Here is a 12,478-nt window from a genome sequence, read left to right on the forward strand (position 1 = left end):
GACAGCGGAAAGGCAGCGGTGGGTGCCAGGCTCAGGAGGGAGGACAGTGCAGTTGGTGGGGTTGGGGGGAAAGGCACACAGCCGGAAGGAGAGTCCGGCCAAGCCTTACCTGCTTCATCAGCACCTTCATGTGGTGGGTGCTGCCTCTGCAGTAGGCCTCCATGATGAGGCCAAAACGCAGTGCCACTGACGGCACGTGCATCTCAGAGCTGAAAAAAAAATGGTACTGAGTCTTGCCTAGGACCTTACTACACACACACACACCAGCCTGGGTGGGGCCCAGGGCACCCAGAACATCTGGGCCTGCTAGAAACCTAAGGTCAGCAAGCCTGAGGTCCCCCTTCCCTGTGGCCCTCAGGCTGGGGTGCATTCACTACCGGAGGTGCCAGAAGAGGAAGTGGCCGATCTTGCGGTTCGCCAGGGCTCGGTCCAGCAAGAATTTGGTCAACTCGCAGTCCAGGTAGGACTCATATTTGAGCACCTGCACAAGCTGCAGAAGGTACTGGAAAAGCTCATCATCCCTGCGGAGAAAGAGGGCTGTAGGAGGCAGAGGCCAGGTTCATCCTAACCCAGGACCCTTCTGGAAAAGACGGGAGTCTGTGTCCCCAGAGGTAGCACGCAGCGGGAACTCACGTCAGCTTCCTCAGGGACTTGATGGCGAAGGAGCCCACGTAGCAGTCAGGGAAGCTGAAGTCCAGCAGTTCCAGGGCACTCAGCACAGGAAGTTCCGGCCAGGAGCACAGCAGATAGACCATCTGGGACAGCTTGGTGGTCAGGTGAGGGGTGGGTGGCAGCTGTCTATCTGCCCGAGCTCCTTCCCCAGAATCCCCTCTCCACTCACCTGGGCCACATCCTCATGCTTATTCCACTTGGTGACCAGTAGCAGGCGGGCCAGGGCCTCTGGGAAGTGCTCCTGGACTTCATGTCGCATCTTCCACACCAGGTCCTTCTCGTGTTCGTACAGCTCCCCGGACCCCCGCCGCTCCAGGATCTCCCTCAGCTGCAGCTGCTGAAGGACACAGACAGGGTGAGGCCTTCAGCTCCGCACCTGACCCCAGCTCCCCGCTCCCAGGATCTGAACTCACCTCCTCCTCTGTGATGCGCCCACGCTCACCGTGACGCCCCAGCTCCAGAATCTGCAACAAACGTCCAGCTCTCAACACCCTGGGCTTGGGGCAGCCCCTGCAGGGCCCCAAAGCAGGGCATCTACACCTCAGACCTAGCATTTGTCCTCACTTGTGGAAACCGTGTTGAGCACTGCACAGCTTTGACCGGTGTCCGGGCTCGTGCCTATGACATGCCAGGAACATCTTTCCCACACAGATGTTACCCAGTGGCAGCCCAAATGGCTCTTGGAAACCCCTGAATTGGCCTAACAACATACAGCCTAGCAATGGGCAAATCCCAGGGCGGCCAGGATCTACTCTTTAAGAACTGTAGAACCGGAGTAAGGAAGGTCTAGAACAATGGTTTTCTACCCATGGGTTCCAACGTCTTTGGGAGTCGAATGACTCTTTCACAGGGGTCATCTAAGACCATCAGAAAACACAGATAATATTTGTGTACAATTCATAACAGTAGTAAAATTACAGTCATGAAGAAGCAAAGACAACAATGTATGGTTGTAGGGGCCACCACAACAGAGGAACTGTATTAAGACATTGCAGTGTTAGGAAGGCTGAGAAGCACTGGTCTAGCAGGACAGGGTCCTCACTGACCTTCTCCAGAGCAGGGAAGTACACAGGATGGGGGGCCACCTCAGGCAGGCAGATGACCAGGGCCGCAGCGCTCTCCGTGTTGGGGTTACTACGTACAGTACCCGCCGGGTTCAACAGCTCTCCTTTCTCATCTGAACACGGGGACAGATGGAGTTATATTTGTAAAGTCACTCACTTTGGGACTTCCACCCCTGCTTGCTGCTCCCCTGGGGCTGGGCCCACCTGGGACAGAGGGCCACATGTAGAGACGGCGTTCCCCAGTCTTGAGCTGGTCTTTGTAGTCAAATAGCATGAGGTTGGCCCAGGCGATGGGGCAGTCCTACAGAGGGATGCCAGTGGATTAGGGCCACTCACAAAGCTCCCAAGCCCCCTTTGCTGATCAGGACAACCCTGGAAGCCCAGTGGGAAAAGGGAGGATTCCCAGGAAGACTCAAGGGAGGACCAACTGCTTTGTCCTAGTGACAAACCAGCAAGGCCTGTATTCCTGATCCTGGCTTCCAGAGAAACAGGAGCCTGTCCCAGCACTTGGCTGGGCTCCAGTGCACACCAGCAGGACAAGGGCCAATTGACATGCTGGAAGTGTGACTGGGGGCCCAGCCACTCAAGGCAACAGCTACCCCAGGCCACCAAGGACACTTTTTAACCAGGAAGCTGCCTGCAAAAGCCCCCTGGACTACAGGTTCACAGTGGATATTCCCAAGCAGGCCGTTCACAAGCTATCCCTAGAGTGCGGAGGGGTCCAGACTATGATGGTGCAGAGGCTCAGGGTTCCAGGCCCCCCAGGACCCCTGTCCTTAGCCTGTCTGCCTCTGCCTGAGGGGCACTGTAGGGAGGTCCAGATTCCTCCCAGCCAGCGCTACCCACCGCCTTCTTGGACTTCTTCTTTGTAGAGCGCGCCTTTTTCGCCTTCTCCACTACAGCATAGAGCGCGAAGCAGAGCCGAGCCATGCGCGGCAGGTCACAGACGTTGATGTCGAACTCCAGGCGCTGCTTCCACACGGGCTCTGAGCACACATTCACCTCTGAGCTGGACACCGTCTTGCAGAGCATCTCGTTGCCATGGAAGAGCCCAGCCTGTACAACCAGCTGGGGGTAGGGTGGGTACCAGAAACAGAACAAGTGAATCAGGGGGACCCTGGGCCATCCCTTCCCTCGCCAGCTTCTCCCACCAATGTCCTCCTCAAATGTCCTCACTCTTAAGTAGGTCTGAATTTACTTCCTCATGGGGAGGGGGCTGTCCCTCAGAGAGAAAGCCACTGGCCAAGCAGGACAAGAAGTCATGGGGCATGTGAGGCCACATAGACTATGCACTGATACTCAAGGCATGTTCCTTCCTACTTCAGGCCTCAGCTTCTTCAACAGGAGATGGTAATTCCAGGGCTCACTGGCTCTAATATCCTCAGCCTGCCTGCCTTTTTGAACCGTATGGGCTCCTATCCAGGAGTGCCACCAGCTGATCATCCCAGGCACAGGCACCGAGCCCTCCAAGCTGGTAAAACTACGGTGCTGGGAAGGAAACCCAGACTCTGTGGGCTTCCCATTCCACAGATGGAATAATAATCCCTCCACCTGGACGGAAGCGGCGAGAAAAGAGGATGTGAGGCTTGTGGATGTGCTTTTTAAAAACCAAAGAGCACAGAGCCCCTACACTATCTTCACAGCCCAAAGGGAGCTCAGACCCCAGGGGATGAGGTAGCTACCCGTCCATGCTGCAGGCGTACCCTGACCAGATGCAGCCACTCTTCCTTGCTCCTCACACCTCCCCAGACACCGCTTTCATCCCCACAACCTCCACCGAAGTCAAATACACAGAAATGGGCCCTGCCTGGTTTCCACGAATCAGTCTCCGGCTGGCTGGCTCACCCCACTCCCCTCTTCCTGTTTTGAAGCTGATCACAACCACTCCAGTCAGGGACGCTGGGTAATGTGGTCAGGTGGCTTTCGTGTGACATCTTCCCACTCTTCTTCCGCCGCCACCCGTCCTGGCCACAGCCACCTTGTTTGTATAGCAAACAGTGACTCCCTCACCTGGCCCAGGAGCCCCTACCTTCATCCGCTCATCCGCATTCACTTTGCTGCCCTCGATCAACTCAATGCAGAAAGGCTGCTCCAGGGACCACAAGGACACAGAGGAGGGCTGGGGAAGAAGGGAGGCAGGGTTGGGGGCAAGGCCCAGACACCTGTCCCCAACGCCGTCTGTCTTTTATCAGAAAGCCTGTTGTGCAAACGCACCAGGGCCCCCAATACCCCTAAGATCCACAAGAGGACAATGGAGGCTGCCCTGCGGTTCACACAGATTCCAACCGGACACGGGTCACCCACCAAGAGCCCCTGAACCCAGGCCCTCCTGGTGTGCCTCCCAGCTGACTGGGGGATGCAGGGAAGGAAGGACATTGTCTCACCTTCTTAGCAGGGATTGGGGGAGGTTTGGTGCGTGGTTTCTGGACTTGGGGGGCAGGGTTGCTCTGCTCATCCCGCATGGCGAGGATGGAGGATTTGTGGACCATGGTCAGGTGGGGAGTCAGTCCGCTGTGCAGGCAGCTGCAGATGTACTGGGATGGAGGTGCAGGGTGAGGTGATGATGGGTGGTCCCCCACTCCTTTCCTGGACAACTGGCTACCAAGAACTCGCCAAGCTGATACTACCTATCCCAAACTTCAGGAGGGGCCTCACGTTGGTTCCCGTAAAGATGGGGTCCCTCCTCGTGCTTACAGAGGACCAGTTCAGCAAGGGGATGCTCTCATGGTAACTAAAAAGGTCTGCCTCAGACTCGAGAGAGGCTAAATCCAAGTCCCTTGATGCTCCCAGGGCCACACGCAGGTGGCAGGGAGGGCTCACCTGAAACTGGCAGAGCGGGTAGCTGCCATAGAGGTATTCATGCCTCCCGTTCACCTGAAGGGTATAGTCTTCAGGCTGCTCCACCAGAAGCTGCCGGAACACTGTGGCCTTCTTCCGGAGGGCACAGGCCATCAGTGCCAGGGGCATGTCCTTGGTAGACACCTGGAAGGTGAAGCTCTCCTGTGGGGAGAAGGATGTCAGCCTTCTGCTCTGCAGGCCTGGGGGCTTCTGGGGCAGAGGCGGGGCTGCCTGTCAGACAGCCTAGGTGTCCGCTGATCAAGGCATCCCAGGAAACACTGGTGGGGGTGGGGTGGGCTAACACTACACTCTGCATTGTCACATCTGCTTGGTATGTGACAGTTCTTGATGAGCATTTGTTGGTCTTGCAGAAGACCTGGGTTTGGTTCCCAGCATTCCCAGCACCCACATGGCGGCTCACAACCATCTCTAACTGCAGGGGACTCTGATGCTGTCTTCTGACCCCTGTAGTCACTAGACACGCATGCACTTATATACACGAGGCAAACATTCATACCCGTAAAACAAAGCAAAATAAAATAACCCCAAATTTCCTGGCTAGACAACCAGCTAAGCCCTTTGGCAGGCATGGGGAATCTGGTGAATGCCGTCTCATGCTACTGGGAGAAGGAATGGAAATGCTGGAGAATTTCACAATAGAGAGGTCCCTCATGGGCACAGCAGGTTGGATGAAGAGCTCAGGCCTGCATCCCTGGGGTTTTGAAGGCACAGCTCACCTCACTGCCCTCAAACTTCACATTGACCAGCAGGGCTCTGCTGGTGACGCGGAGGATGCCAGCCCGCCAACTCCTTGCCGAGGGTTCCAGCTGCAGGGGGAAGCTATACTGCAGCCAGTCCTCCCAGCCCAGTTGTTGGCGGCGAGCAGCGACCTCTTCGCAGAACTGGCGCATCTTAGTGCGGAAGTCGTTCACTTCTGGGTCCCTCAAGGAATCAAACTCATGGAGACCTTTGGGGGTACGGGGGGGGGGGAGGTCAGCACAACGCCAGGCCACGTGGGCTCAGCCTGGGCAGCTCCTACCCCCAGCAAAAATACCTTTGCCGATGAGGAGGCTAATCTGGGAGTTGATGAGCTTCTTCACGCGGTCGCCCTCTCGTGCCACCAGGCGCAGCACGGGCAGGAAGGGCTGGATGTCACACAGCCTGCGCTGCTCATCCTCCAGCTCCTGCTGCTCTGCTGTCTGGTTCACGCAGGTGAACACGTAAGCCTCAGGGTCACTGAGCATGTGGAAGAACGGCTCATACTGCGCATTTCGCCACAGCACCTGGGAGAGAGAGAGGGGGTCACAGCCAGCCCCTACAAGACACCCACAGAGGGCAGAGGGAGACCCCAAGACGACAAAAGTTCACACCCCTGCGGACTGGCCACATGCTAATAAACTTCCTGTCTCTGTCCTCTGTGCTGGGCGTCAGGGTTTGCTGAGACTGGGGGCTGGGGCTCGTGGATGAGCTTTGACCACCCAGAGGGACAACCAGGTGTGACTTTTGAACACGGTGATTGCTATGGACATCACTATGATCACTCACTCTGTAGACCTGGCTACTCATCAAACTCAGTCCTCTGCCTCTGCTTCCCAAGTGCTGGGGTCACAGGCATGAACTGTCAAACTGGAGAGCATTTATATAAAGTTTGTAGTCAACATCAAGGTGTCACAAAGTCCATTCAGAAAAAAACAACAAAAAACAGGATACAAGGGGCTGGAGGGGTGGGCTCCAAGGTTAAGAGCACTTGCTGCTCCTGCAGAGGACCTGGGTTCAGTTCCCAGCACTCACATGGCAGCTCACAACCCCCTGTAACTCCAGTTCCGGGAAACCCAACAACCATGTACTTGCCTGTGCGGGCACTAAGCACACACATGGTACACATACATATTCAAAAAACTTTTTAAATAAAGAGAGAAAGATACAAAAGTTCATCATCAGAATTGTCCCAAGACTCAGAGCACAGTACAAAATGAGTTGGGGGCTGGCAAGATGGCACAGCAGGTAGATGCTCTGTCACCAAGCCTGACAACACAAGCTTGATCCCCAGAACACACGTGATAGAAGGAGATGGCAGAGTCCTGCAAGCTGTTCTCTGATCTTCCCACACAAGGCAGACATACATCCACCCACACGCATGCAAGATGGAGACACAACAAAAATGTAAACATTTTAATAAAGAAAAAACAAAACCAGGAACTAGTGAGAAGCCAGCACCCTTACCTGCTGAGCCTTATCTCACCAGCCAGCCAGCCAGCCTGCCTTTTCTTTGTTGAGACAGGAGGCCAGAATGTCTTTGAACTCACTGTGTGGCTGGGGGTAACCCAGAACTTCTGAACCGCCAGTCTCCCAGTGCTGGGATTACAGGCATGTATGAACGCACCTGGTTTACAATGTGATGGGAATTGAACCCGGGGCAATGTGCATTTTAGGTAAGCCCTGTAACCAACTGAACTACATCCCTGATATCCTTTTTCTTATTTTCCTAAATTTTAATGTGTCTCTATTGTTTTCATAGTGGGGGAGAATCAATATTAAAGCAAATCTCTCAGGAAAACAGGGGACCGCAGAGACGCTTCCTACTCTACAGATGGTTTTCCTGCTTCCTATTTATGACTTAAAATTCCCAGGTAAGATCTGGGCATGGTAGCGCATGCCTTTAATCCCAGCAATCAGGAGGCAGAGGCAGAGGCAGTCAGTCGGATCTCTGTGAGTTCGAGACCAACCTGGTCTATAGCGCAAGCTCCAGGACAGCCAGGGTTCTGTTACACAGAGAAACCCTGTCTAAAAACCAAAACAGGCGAGGTATCAACCTTTGGTAGCTCAAAACCTAGCCCAGTAAATGCCATACTTAGTGGGTCACACAGGCCGTTTCAAAGTCACAGACAGCAACTACCAAATGCCATTCAGATGTAAGGCTTTGATTCAGTAGATCAGCCAGAAAAGGATCCAGCAAAACCCAAGCCCCTTTCTAACAACAGCGTTTACTGTCGTGCCGACAGCTCTAAGCACGGTACAGAGAGTCGTTCCAAAACTGACCACACAGTCATGTGTGGCATGCGAACCCAGCCAGCGACGGCCTCGAAACTGGCTTGCCATCTAGTAATCTAGTGAAAGGAAACGCATGCTCTCAAAGGGGAAGCTGACTTTGGAATGATAAGTGGAGTTTAACCACAGGTTTTTAAACAATTCTTAGAAATTCTATCTGGTAGAACTCACATCTAAGGGCTGAGGGCGAGAGCTCAGTTGGCAAAGTGCTGGCCTAGCCGATCCCTCAGAACCCACAAGCAGAGAGAGTGGGCTTACTGGAGAGATGACTCAGCAGTTAGGACACTGGCTGCTCTTCCAGAGTTCAAGTCCCAACATCCACATGGTGGCTCACAAACATCTCTAACTCCAGTTCTGGCTCCTCATGGGCACCAGGCACACACACGAGGGATACCCAAACACACAAAATAAGAATAATTAAATCTTGCTTTTTTTCTGATTTTCAAGACAGGGTTTCTCTGCGTAACAGCCCAGGCTGACCTGGAACTTGTTCCATAGACTAGGCTGGCCTCGAATTCACAGAGATCCGCCTGCCTCTGCCTCCTGAGGGCTGGGATTAAAGGCATGCAACACTACCACCCAGCAGAATAAGTAAATCTTAAAGCAGAATAAAACAGACAGCTGGGTATGACCGCATCTTCTATAAACCCAATGCTCAAGAGACTGAGAAAAGCGGATCCTTTTGACTTGCTGGCCAGCTGGCCTAGCCTACTCCAATAAGATCCTGTAAGAAAAAACCAAAAGGAAACAAAAATAAGGTATACAGACCCTAAGAAATGATAGCCCAGGCTATCCTCTGGCTGGCACACACGTGCACAGTGGATACCCAGGGATTTTATGTTTGAGTGTCAGGGTGTGAGAACTGGCCTTAAGATGGAGGTTGTACCTGTTTGATGGAGCTGAGGTTGGCATTTCGGGGCACCGCAAAGTTCAGGTAGACCCCTGTGGGCAGCAGGAAGTCAACAGCCACGTTCTGACTCTCCTCTTTGGTCCAGAACTCCATGGGGCAGTCCACCCCAGGGGGCATTATGTTGCCTTACTGCTCCGAGGCCCGTTCTCCTGAGGGAAAGGCAGAGACACAATGAGATGGCTCTGCTGTGCTGGACAAAGACAATTGGGATTGGCCAGATCTTCTGGGCCACAGGGGGATACACAAAGACACAAAGCCTCACACACACACACACACACACACACACACACACACACACACACGAGGTCCGATACTGCCTAGGTGGTTTTGTGCCATCCCCTTAGGCCACCCTCTGGGATCTGGTACCTCTCGTTGCAGGTGAACTTGCATTATGACCAACAGATGACCCAGAGAGAGACAGGAAGAATGGCCTGATATCTAAGAATTGAAGACTAAAGTCTGCAGTTCTTAGAAACTTCTAGCCAGAAACCAATCAGCTTGAAAACAGCTTTGACTCGCCAGGCACAGTGGCACTCGCTCACAGTTCCGACACGTGGGATGAACGGGGGCTGATCAGGAGGAGGCCAAGGCCAGCCTCAGCTATATAGTAAGTTCAAAGCCTGCTTGGTCATGCCAACCCCTCCCTCCATCATCCCCTGCTCCCGCCACAGTACCACAGTAATAACAAAACACTACAGATCACAGGACGGACACAGGGTATGTGTGTGCCACCCACACTCCAAGTCACCAAATCCGTCCCCACCGCCACCAGCTTTCTCCGGTTCTAGGTCACCACAACCTATACACTTATTCCAAGTGTGTATCCACGAGCACTTCCTAGGAGTTTAAACTTCCAGGCTAGTGAGTCTCACGGCCTGGCCTCTGGCTGCCCAGCACCACGGGATGCTGGCAGGCCCAGTCTTGTGCAGGTCTTATTCAAGTAACCTGCTGCCTCTGTGAGTTCATGGATGCAACAGCCACGTCAGATCAAGAAAACATCTTCTCACAGCAACTCCTCACCACCCTCGGGTTTTCACGCTCTTTGTGCCCCCCCCCCCCCGCCACAGCCCGGGGTTGGGGTGGGGGATGTGATCCATCTCCAGTTTCCGGCTGAGCAGTAAGCAGAAGGACTAATGTTTATACAATCAATTTTGCTCAACATTTTATGTTCTTTATATTTTTTATTGTTTTGTTTTTTGAGACAGGGTCTCACTGTATAGACCACGTTGGCTTCAAACTCACAGAGATCTGTCTGCCTTTGCCTCTGCCTCTGTCTCCCAAGTCCCGGGATTAAAGGAATGCACTCGTGTCCCCAGCCAACTTTTATTCTTCTTTTTGGTTTTTCGAGACAGGGTTTCTCTTTGTAACAGCCCTAGTTGTCCCGGAACTTGCTCTGTATCCCAGGCTGGCCTTGAACTCATGGAGAGCCACCTACCTCTGCCTCGCAAGTGCTGGGATTAAAGGTGTGCGCCACCACCACCCGGCTCCAATTTTTATTCTTAAAAAAGAAAAAAAAAAGAGCTTCTAGGCTGAGGGTGTGGTTCGGGTTCAGCTGGCAGAGTACCTGCCTAGCGTCCATAAAGCCCATGTTCAATTCCCAGCAGCACATGGACAGCCTGGGTTTGGCTGTGCACATCTGTAATCCTAGCACTTGGCAGACAGAGGCAGGAAGAGCAAGAGTTCAACTAATACATTGCAAGTTCAAGGCCAGCCTGGACTACAGGAGACCCTACCTCAAAATAAACAAAGACTTCTGACTTGGGAGTCACGTGTGGCTGAAGGAAAGAACACATGCTTAGCATGCTTGAGGCCATGAACTGCAGCCCAATTAAAAAAAAAAACCTGGAACATTTCTATGCCTACCACAGGATCACTTTCTTCTGGGGTTAATGCTATGTTTGGTTTATGAGAGCTCTCCTTTAGATGGTGGCACCGAGGCTGGGCCTAACTCACTGGACAGCAGTAAGCAGCTTCCAGCATCAGCCTGCCTCCTGTGCCACCCCCGCTGCCGCTGGTAGCCACTTCCTCTGCGTGTGAAACCACCACGTCCTACTTGGGGTTCCTCTTTCTGAGGCCAAAGTCTTCCTTCTTTATTTAAAACAGGGGAGGGGGTGAAGTTAGGAATCTGGAAGGCAGGTTCCATCTATAATGCTAAGCATTCTTTCCAAGCTTGGGAAATCGGGGTGCTTTTGGTCACCTGAACACAGCTGAGTGCATATCTGAGGACCTTATGTAAAGGTCTGGGTCTAAGGAACGCAAACACTTTATCTTGTCAGATGCACTGACCCAGCCGGTGGCAGAGAATTAAGCTATAAACAACCTCATTCGACCATGGGGAAAACCCCATGCTGTGGGTGGCCCGTCACTGAGATAGGAGAAAGGGGAAGGATGGGGCATGCCTCTACACTCAGGACTCGGTAGATAGAGATTGCTCAGCTTTCTGCCCAATGAGATTCACTGGGAGTCTAGAACCTTCCCTTTCCATTAGGATGCGACAGAAAAGAGAAGCAGGTGCAGGGACTTTAGAACTACCCCAAGAACGCACACTAGTACAGTCATTGAGGCAAACTGTCAGGCTCCACTCAAGCGGGACGCACCTGTCTACGCCCAGGCATACACCAACAGAACTCGAGTGCAGGCATTACCAAAGACACACATAAGAGAGTCTAAAGTGTCATTGTACAGTCTCAGGACACTTATCAGTACAGATCCGTGGCAGAATGCGAGCTGTCGCCTACCAGTTGACAAGGTGACAATGAGGATGAATGAAGAACCTCCAGATACAACAAGGACAGTGACTCTCAAGAACAGAAAGCTGAGCAATAGATGCTGGGAATGAAAACAAATACACACATGTGCAAGACACAGGCGACACTGTCTCAAAAGAAGAGACATTCTCATGACCCAGGCTTGTCCTCCCATGGAGATCTGTCCTCCATCTCTATCTCCAGAGGCCAGGGTCTGGAGACATGCACCATCATTCCCTGTTTCTGGAACTGCGGGGAGGGAACTGACGGCTCCCCCCCCCCCTCTCTCTCTCTCATTTTTAAAGTATGGGTATGTGTGATGGCTGTGGCCGATATGAACATATGAGTGCCAATGCCTTAGAAGGCAGAGTTCCCTGATTTCCTAGACCGGGAGCTACAGGCGGCTGTGAACCATCCGAAGCGGGTGCTGGAAACTGAACCTGGCCTGCTGTGATACACTACTTACTCTTAAGCACTGAGCCAGCTCTCTGTCCCCACCCCAGCCCAGGACACCTTTGAGCCCCTGTATTCAGCCACACAAGCAGCCAGTTCTATTCCTTTCAGGGGTTTTATTTTAATTTACAGCATTTGAATTGGATTTGATTTTTCTTTTATTTTTAATTATCCAGAAGGCATCTCTAAGGAGCAGTCAAAGCCAGCCTGGTCTACATAGCGAGTTCTAGGCCAGCCAGGTAGACACAGGGAAAGTCTGTCTTTAAAACAGTGAACGACATTTGCTTCTTTATTTACTTGGCCTCTTGCTTATCTGGCCACGGAGCTCCCAGCCCGTTCTGTTTTTCCTTCCCATCTATCCACAGTTTCCACTGCACGTGACTTGTTTTGTTTTGTTTTGTTTCGAGACAATGTTTCTCGGTGTAATAGTCCTGGCTGTCCTGGAACTCGCTCTGTAGACCAGGCCGGTCCCAAACTCACCGAGATCCCCTTGCCTCTGCCTCCCGAGTGCTGGGATTAAAGGCGTGCACCACCACCGCCCGGCTGCGTGCAGTTTTTCACATGGCGTCCAGGGAGCCGGACTCGAGCTGTCGGCTCGCACAGTGCTCTCGCTCTTACTCACTGGACCACCCCGAGGCGCATCAGTTGGTTTCTCTGGTGCCTCCCCCAGAAAGTGTCTTTTCCCATGAGTGCAATGATACCTTCCCCTTTCACTCCTTCCTGTTTAGAAAGCTCCTGCCTTGCAC

The 12,478-nt window shown here is 53.0% G+C and overlaps 1 protein-coding gene across 5 annotated transcripts in view; it reads right to left on the bottom strand.

The window, feature by feature from the left end:
- Nucleotides 1–12,478, bottom strand: part of Pik3cd (phosphatidylinositol-4,5-bisphosphate 3-kinase catalytic subunit delta) — a 42,951-nt gene that overhangs the window by 5,127 nt on the left and 25,346 nt on the right. For 2 of the 5 annotated variants that reach the window (XM_075946230.1, XM_075946231.1), the window contains exons 3-16: nucleotides 8,509–8,681; nucleotides 5,629–5,857; nucleotides 5,312–5,541; nucleotides 4,557–4,736; nucleotides 4,121–4,270; nucleotides 3,766–3,855; nucleotides 2,583–2,804; nucleotides 1,941–2,037; nucleotides 1,719–1,849; nucleotides 1,086–1,136; nucleotides 842–1,006; nucleotides 634–755; nucleotides 378–521; nucleotides 110–209 (exon numbers count right to left, since the gene is read on the bottom strand). In XM_075946230.1, the coding sequence (XP_075802345.1) occupies nucleotides 110–209; nucleotides 378–521; nucleotides 634–755; nucleotides 842–1,006; nucleotides 1,086–1,136; nucleotides 1,719–1,849; nucleotides 1,941–2,037; nucleotides 2,583–2,804; nucleotides 3,766–3,855; nucleotides 4,121–4,270; nucleotides 4,557–4,736; nucleotides 5,312–5,541; nucleotides 5,629–5,857; nucleotides 8,509–8,649 (2,052 nt within the window). In that variant the 5' untranslated portion in view covers nucleotides 8,650–8,681. Of the gene's footprint in view, nucleotides 1–109; nucleotides 210–377; nucleotides 522–633; nucleotides 756–841; nucleotides 1,010–1,085; nucleotides 1,137–1,718; nucleotides 1,850–1,940; nucleotides 2,038–2,582; nucleotides 2,805–3,765; nucleotides 3,856–4,120; nucleotides 4,271–4,556; nucleotides 4,737–5,311; nucleotides 5,542–5,628; nucleotides 5,858–8,508; nucleotides 8,682–12,212; nucleotides 12,303–12,478 lie in introns of those variants that run through there. The other 3 variants (XM_075946227.1, XM_075946228.1, XM_075946229.1) reach the window with 2 other exon arrangements.

Source organism: Microtus pennsylvanicus, chromosome 13, assembly GCF_037038515.1.
Source record: "Microtus pennsylvanicus isolate mMicPen1 chromosome 13, mMicPen1.hap1, whole genome shotgun sequence".
NCBI lineage: Eukaryota > Metazoa > Chordata > Mammalia > Rodentia > Cricetidae > Microtus > Microtus pennsylvanicus.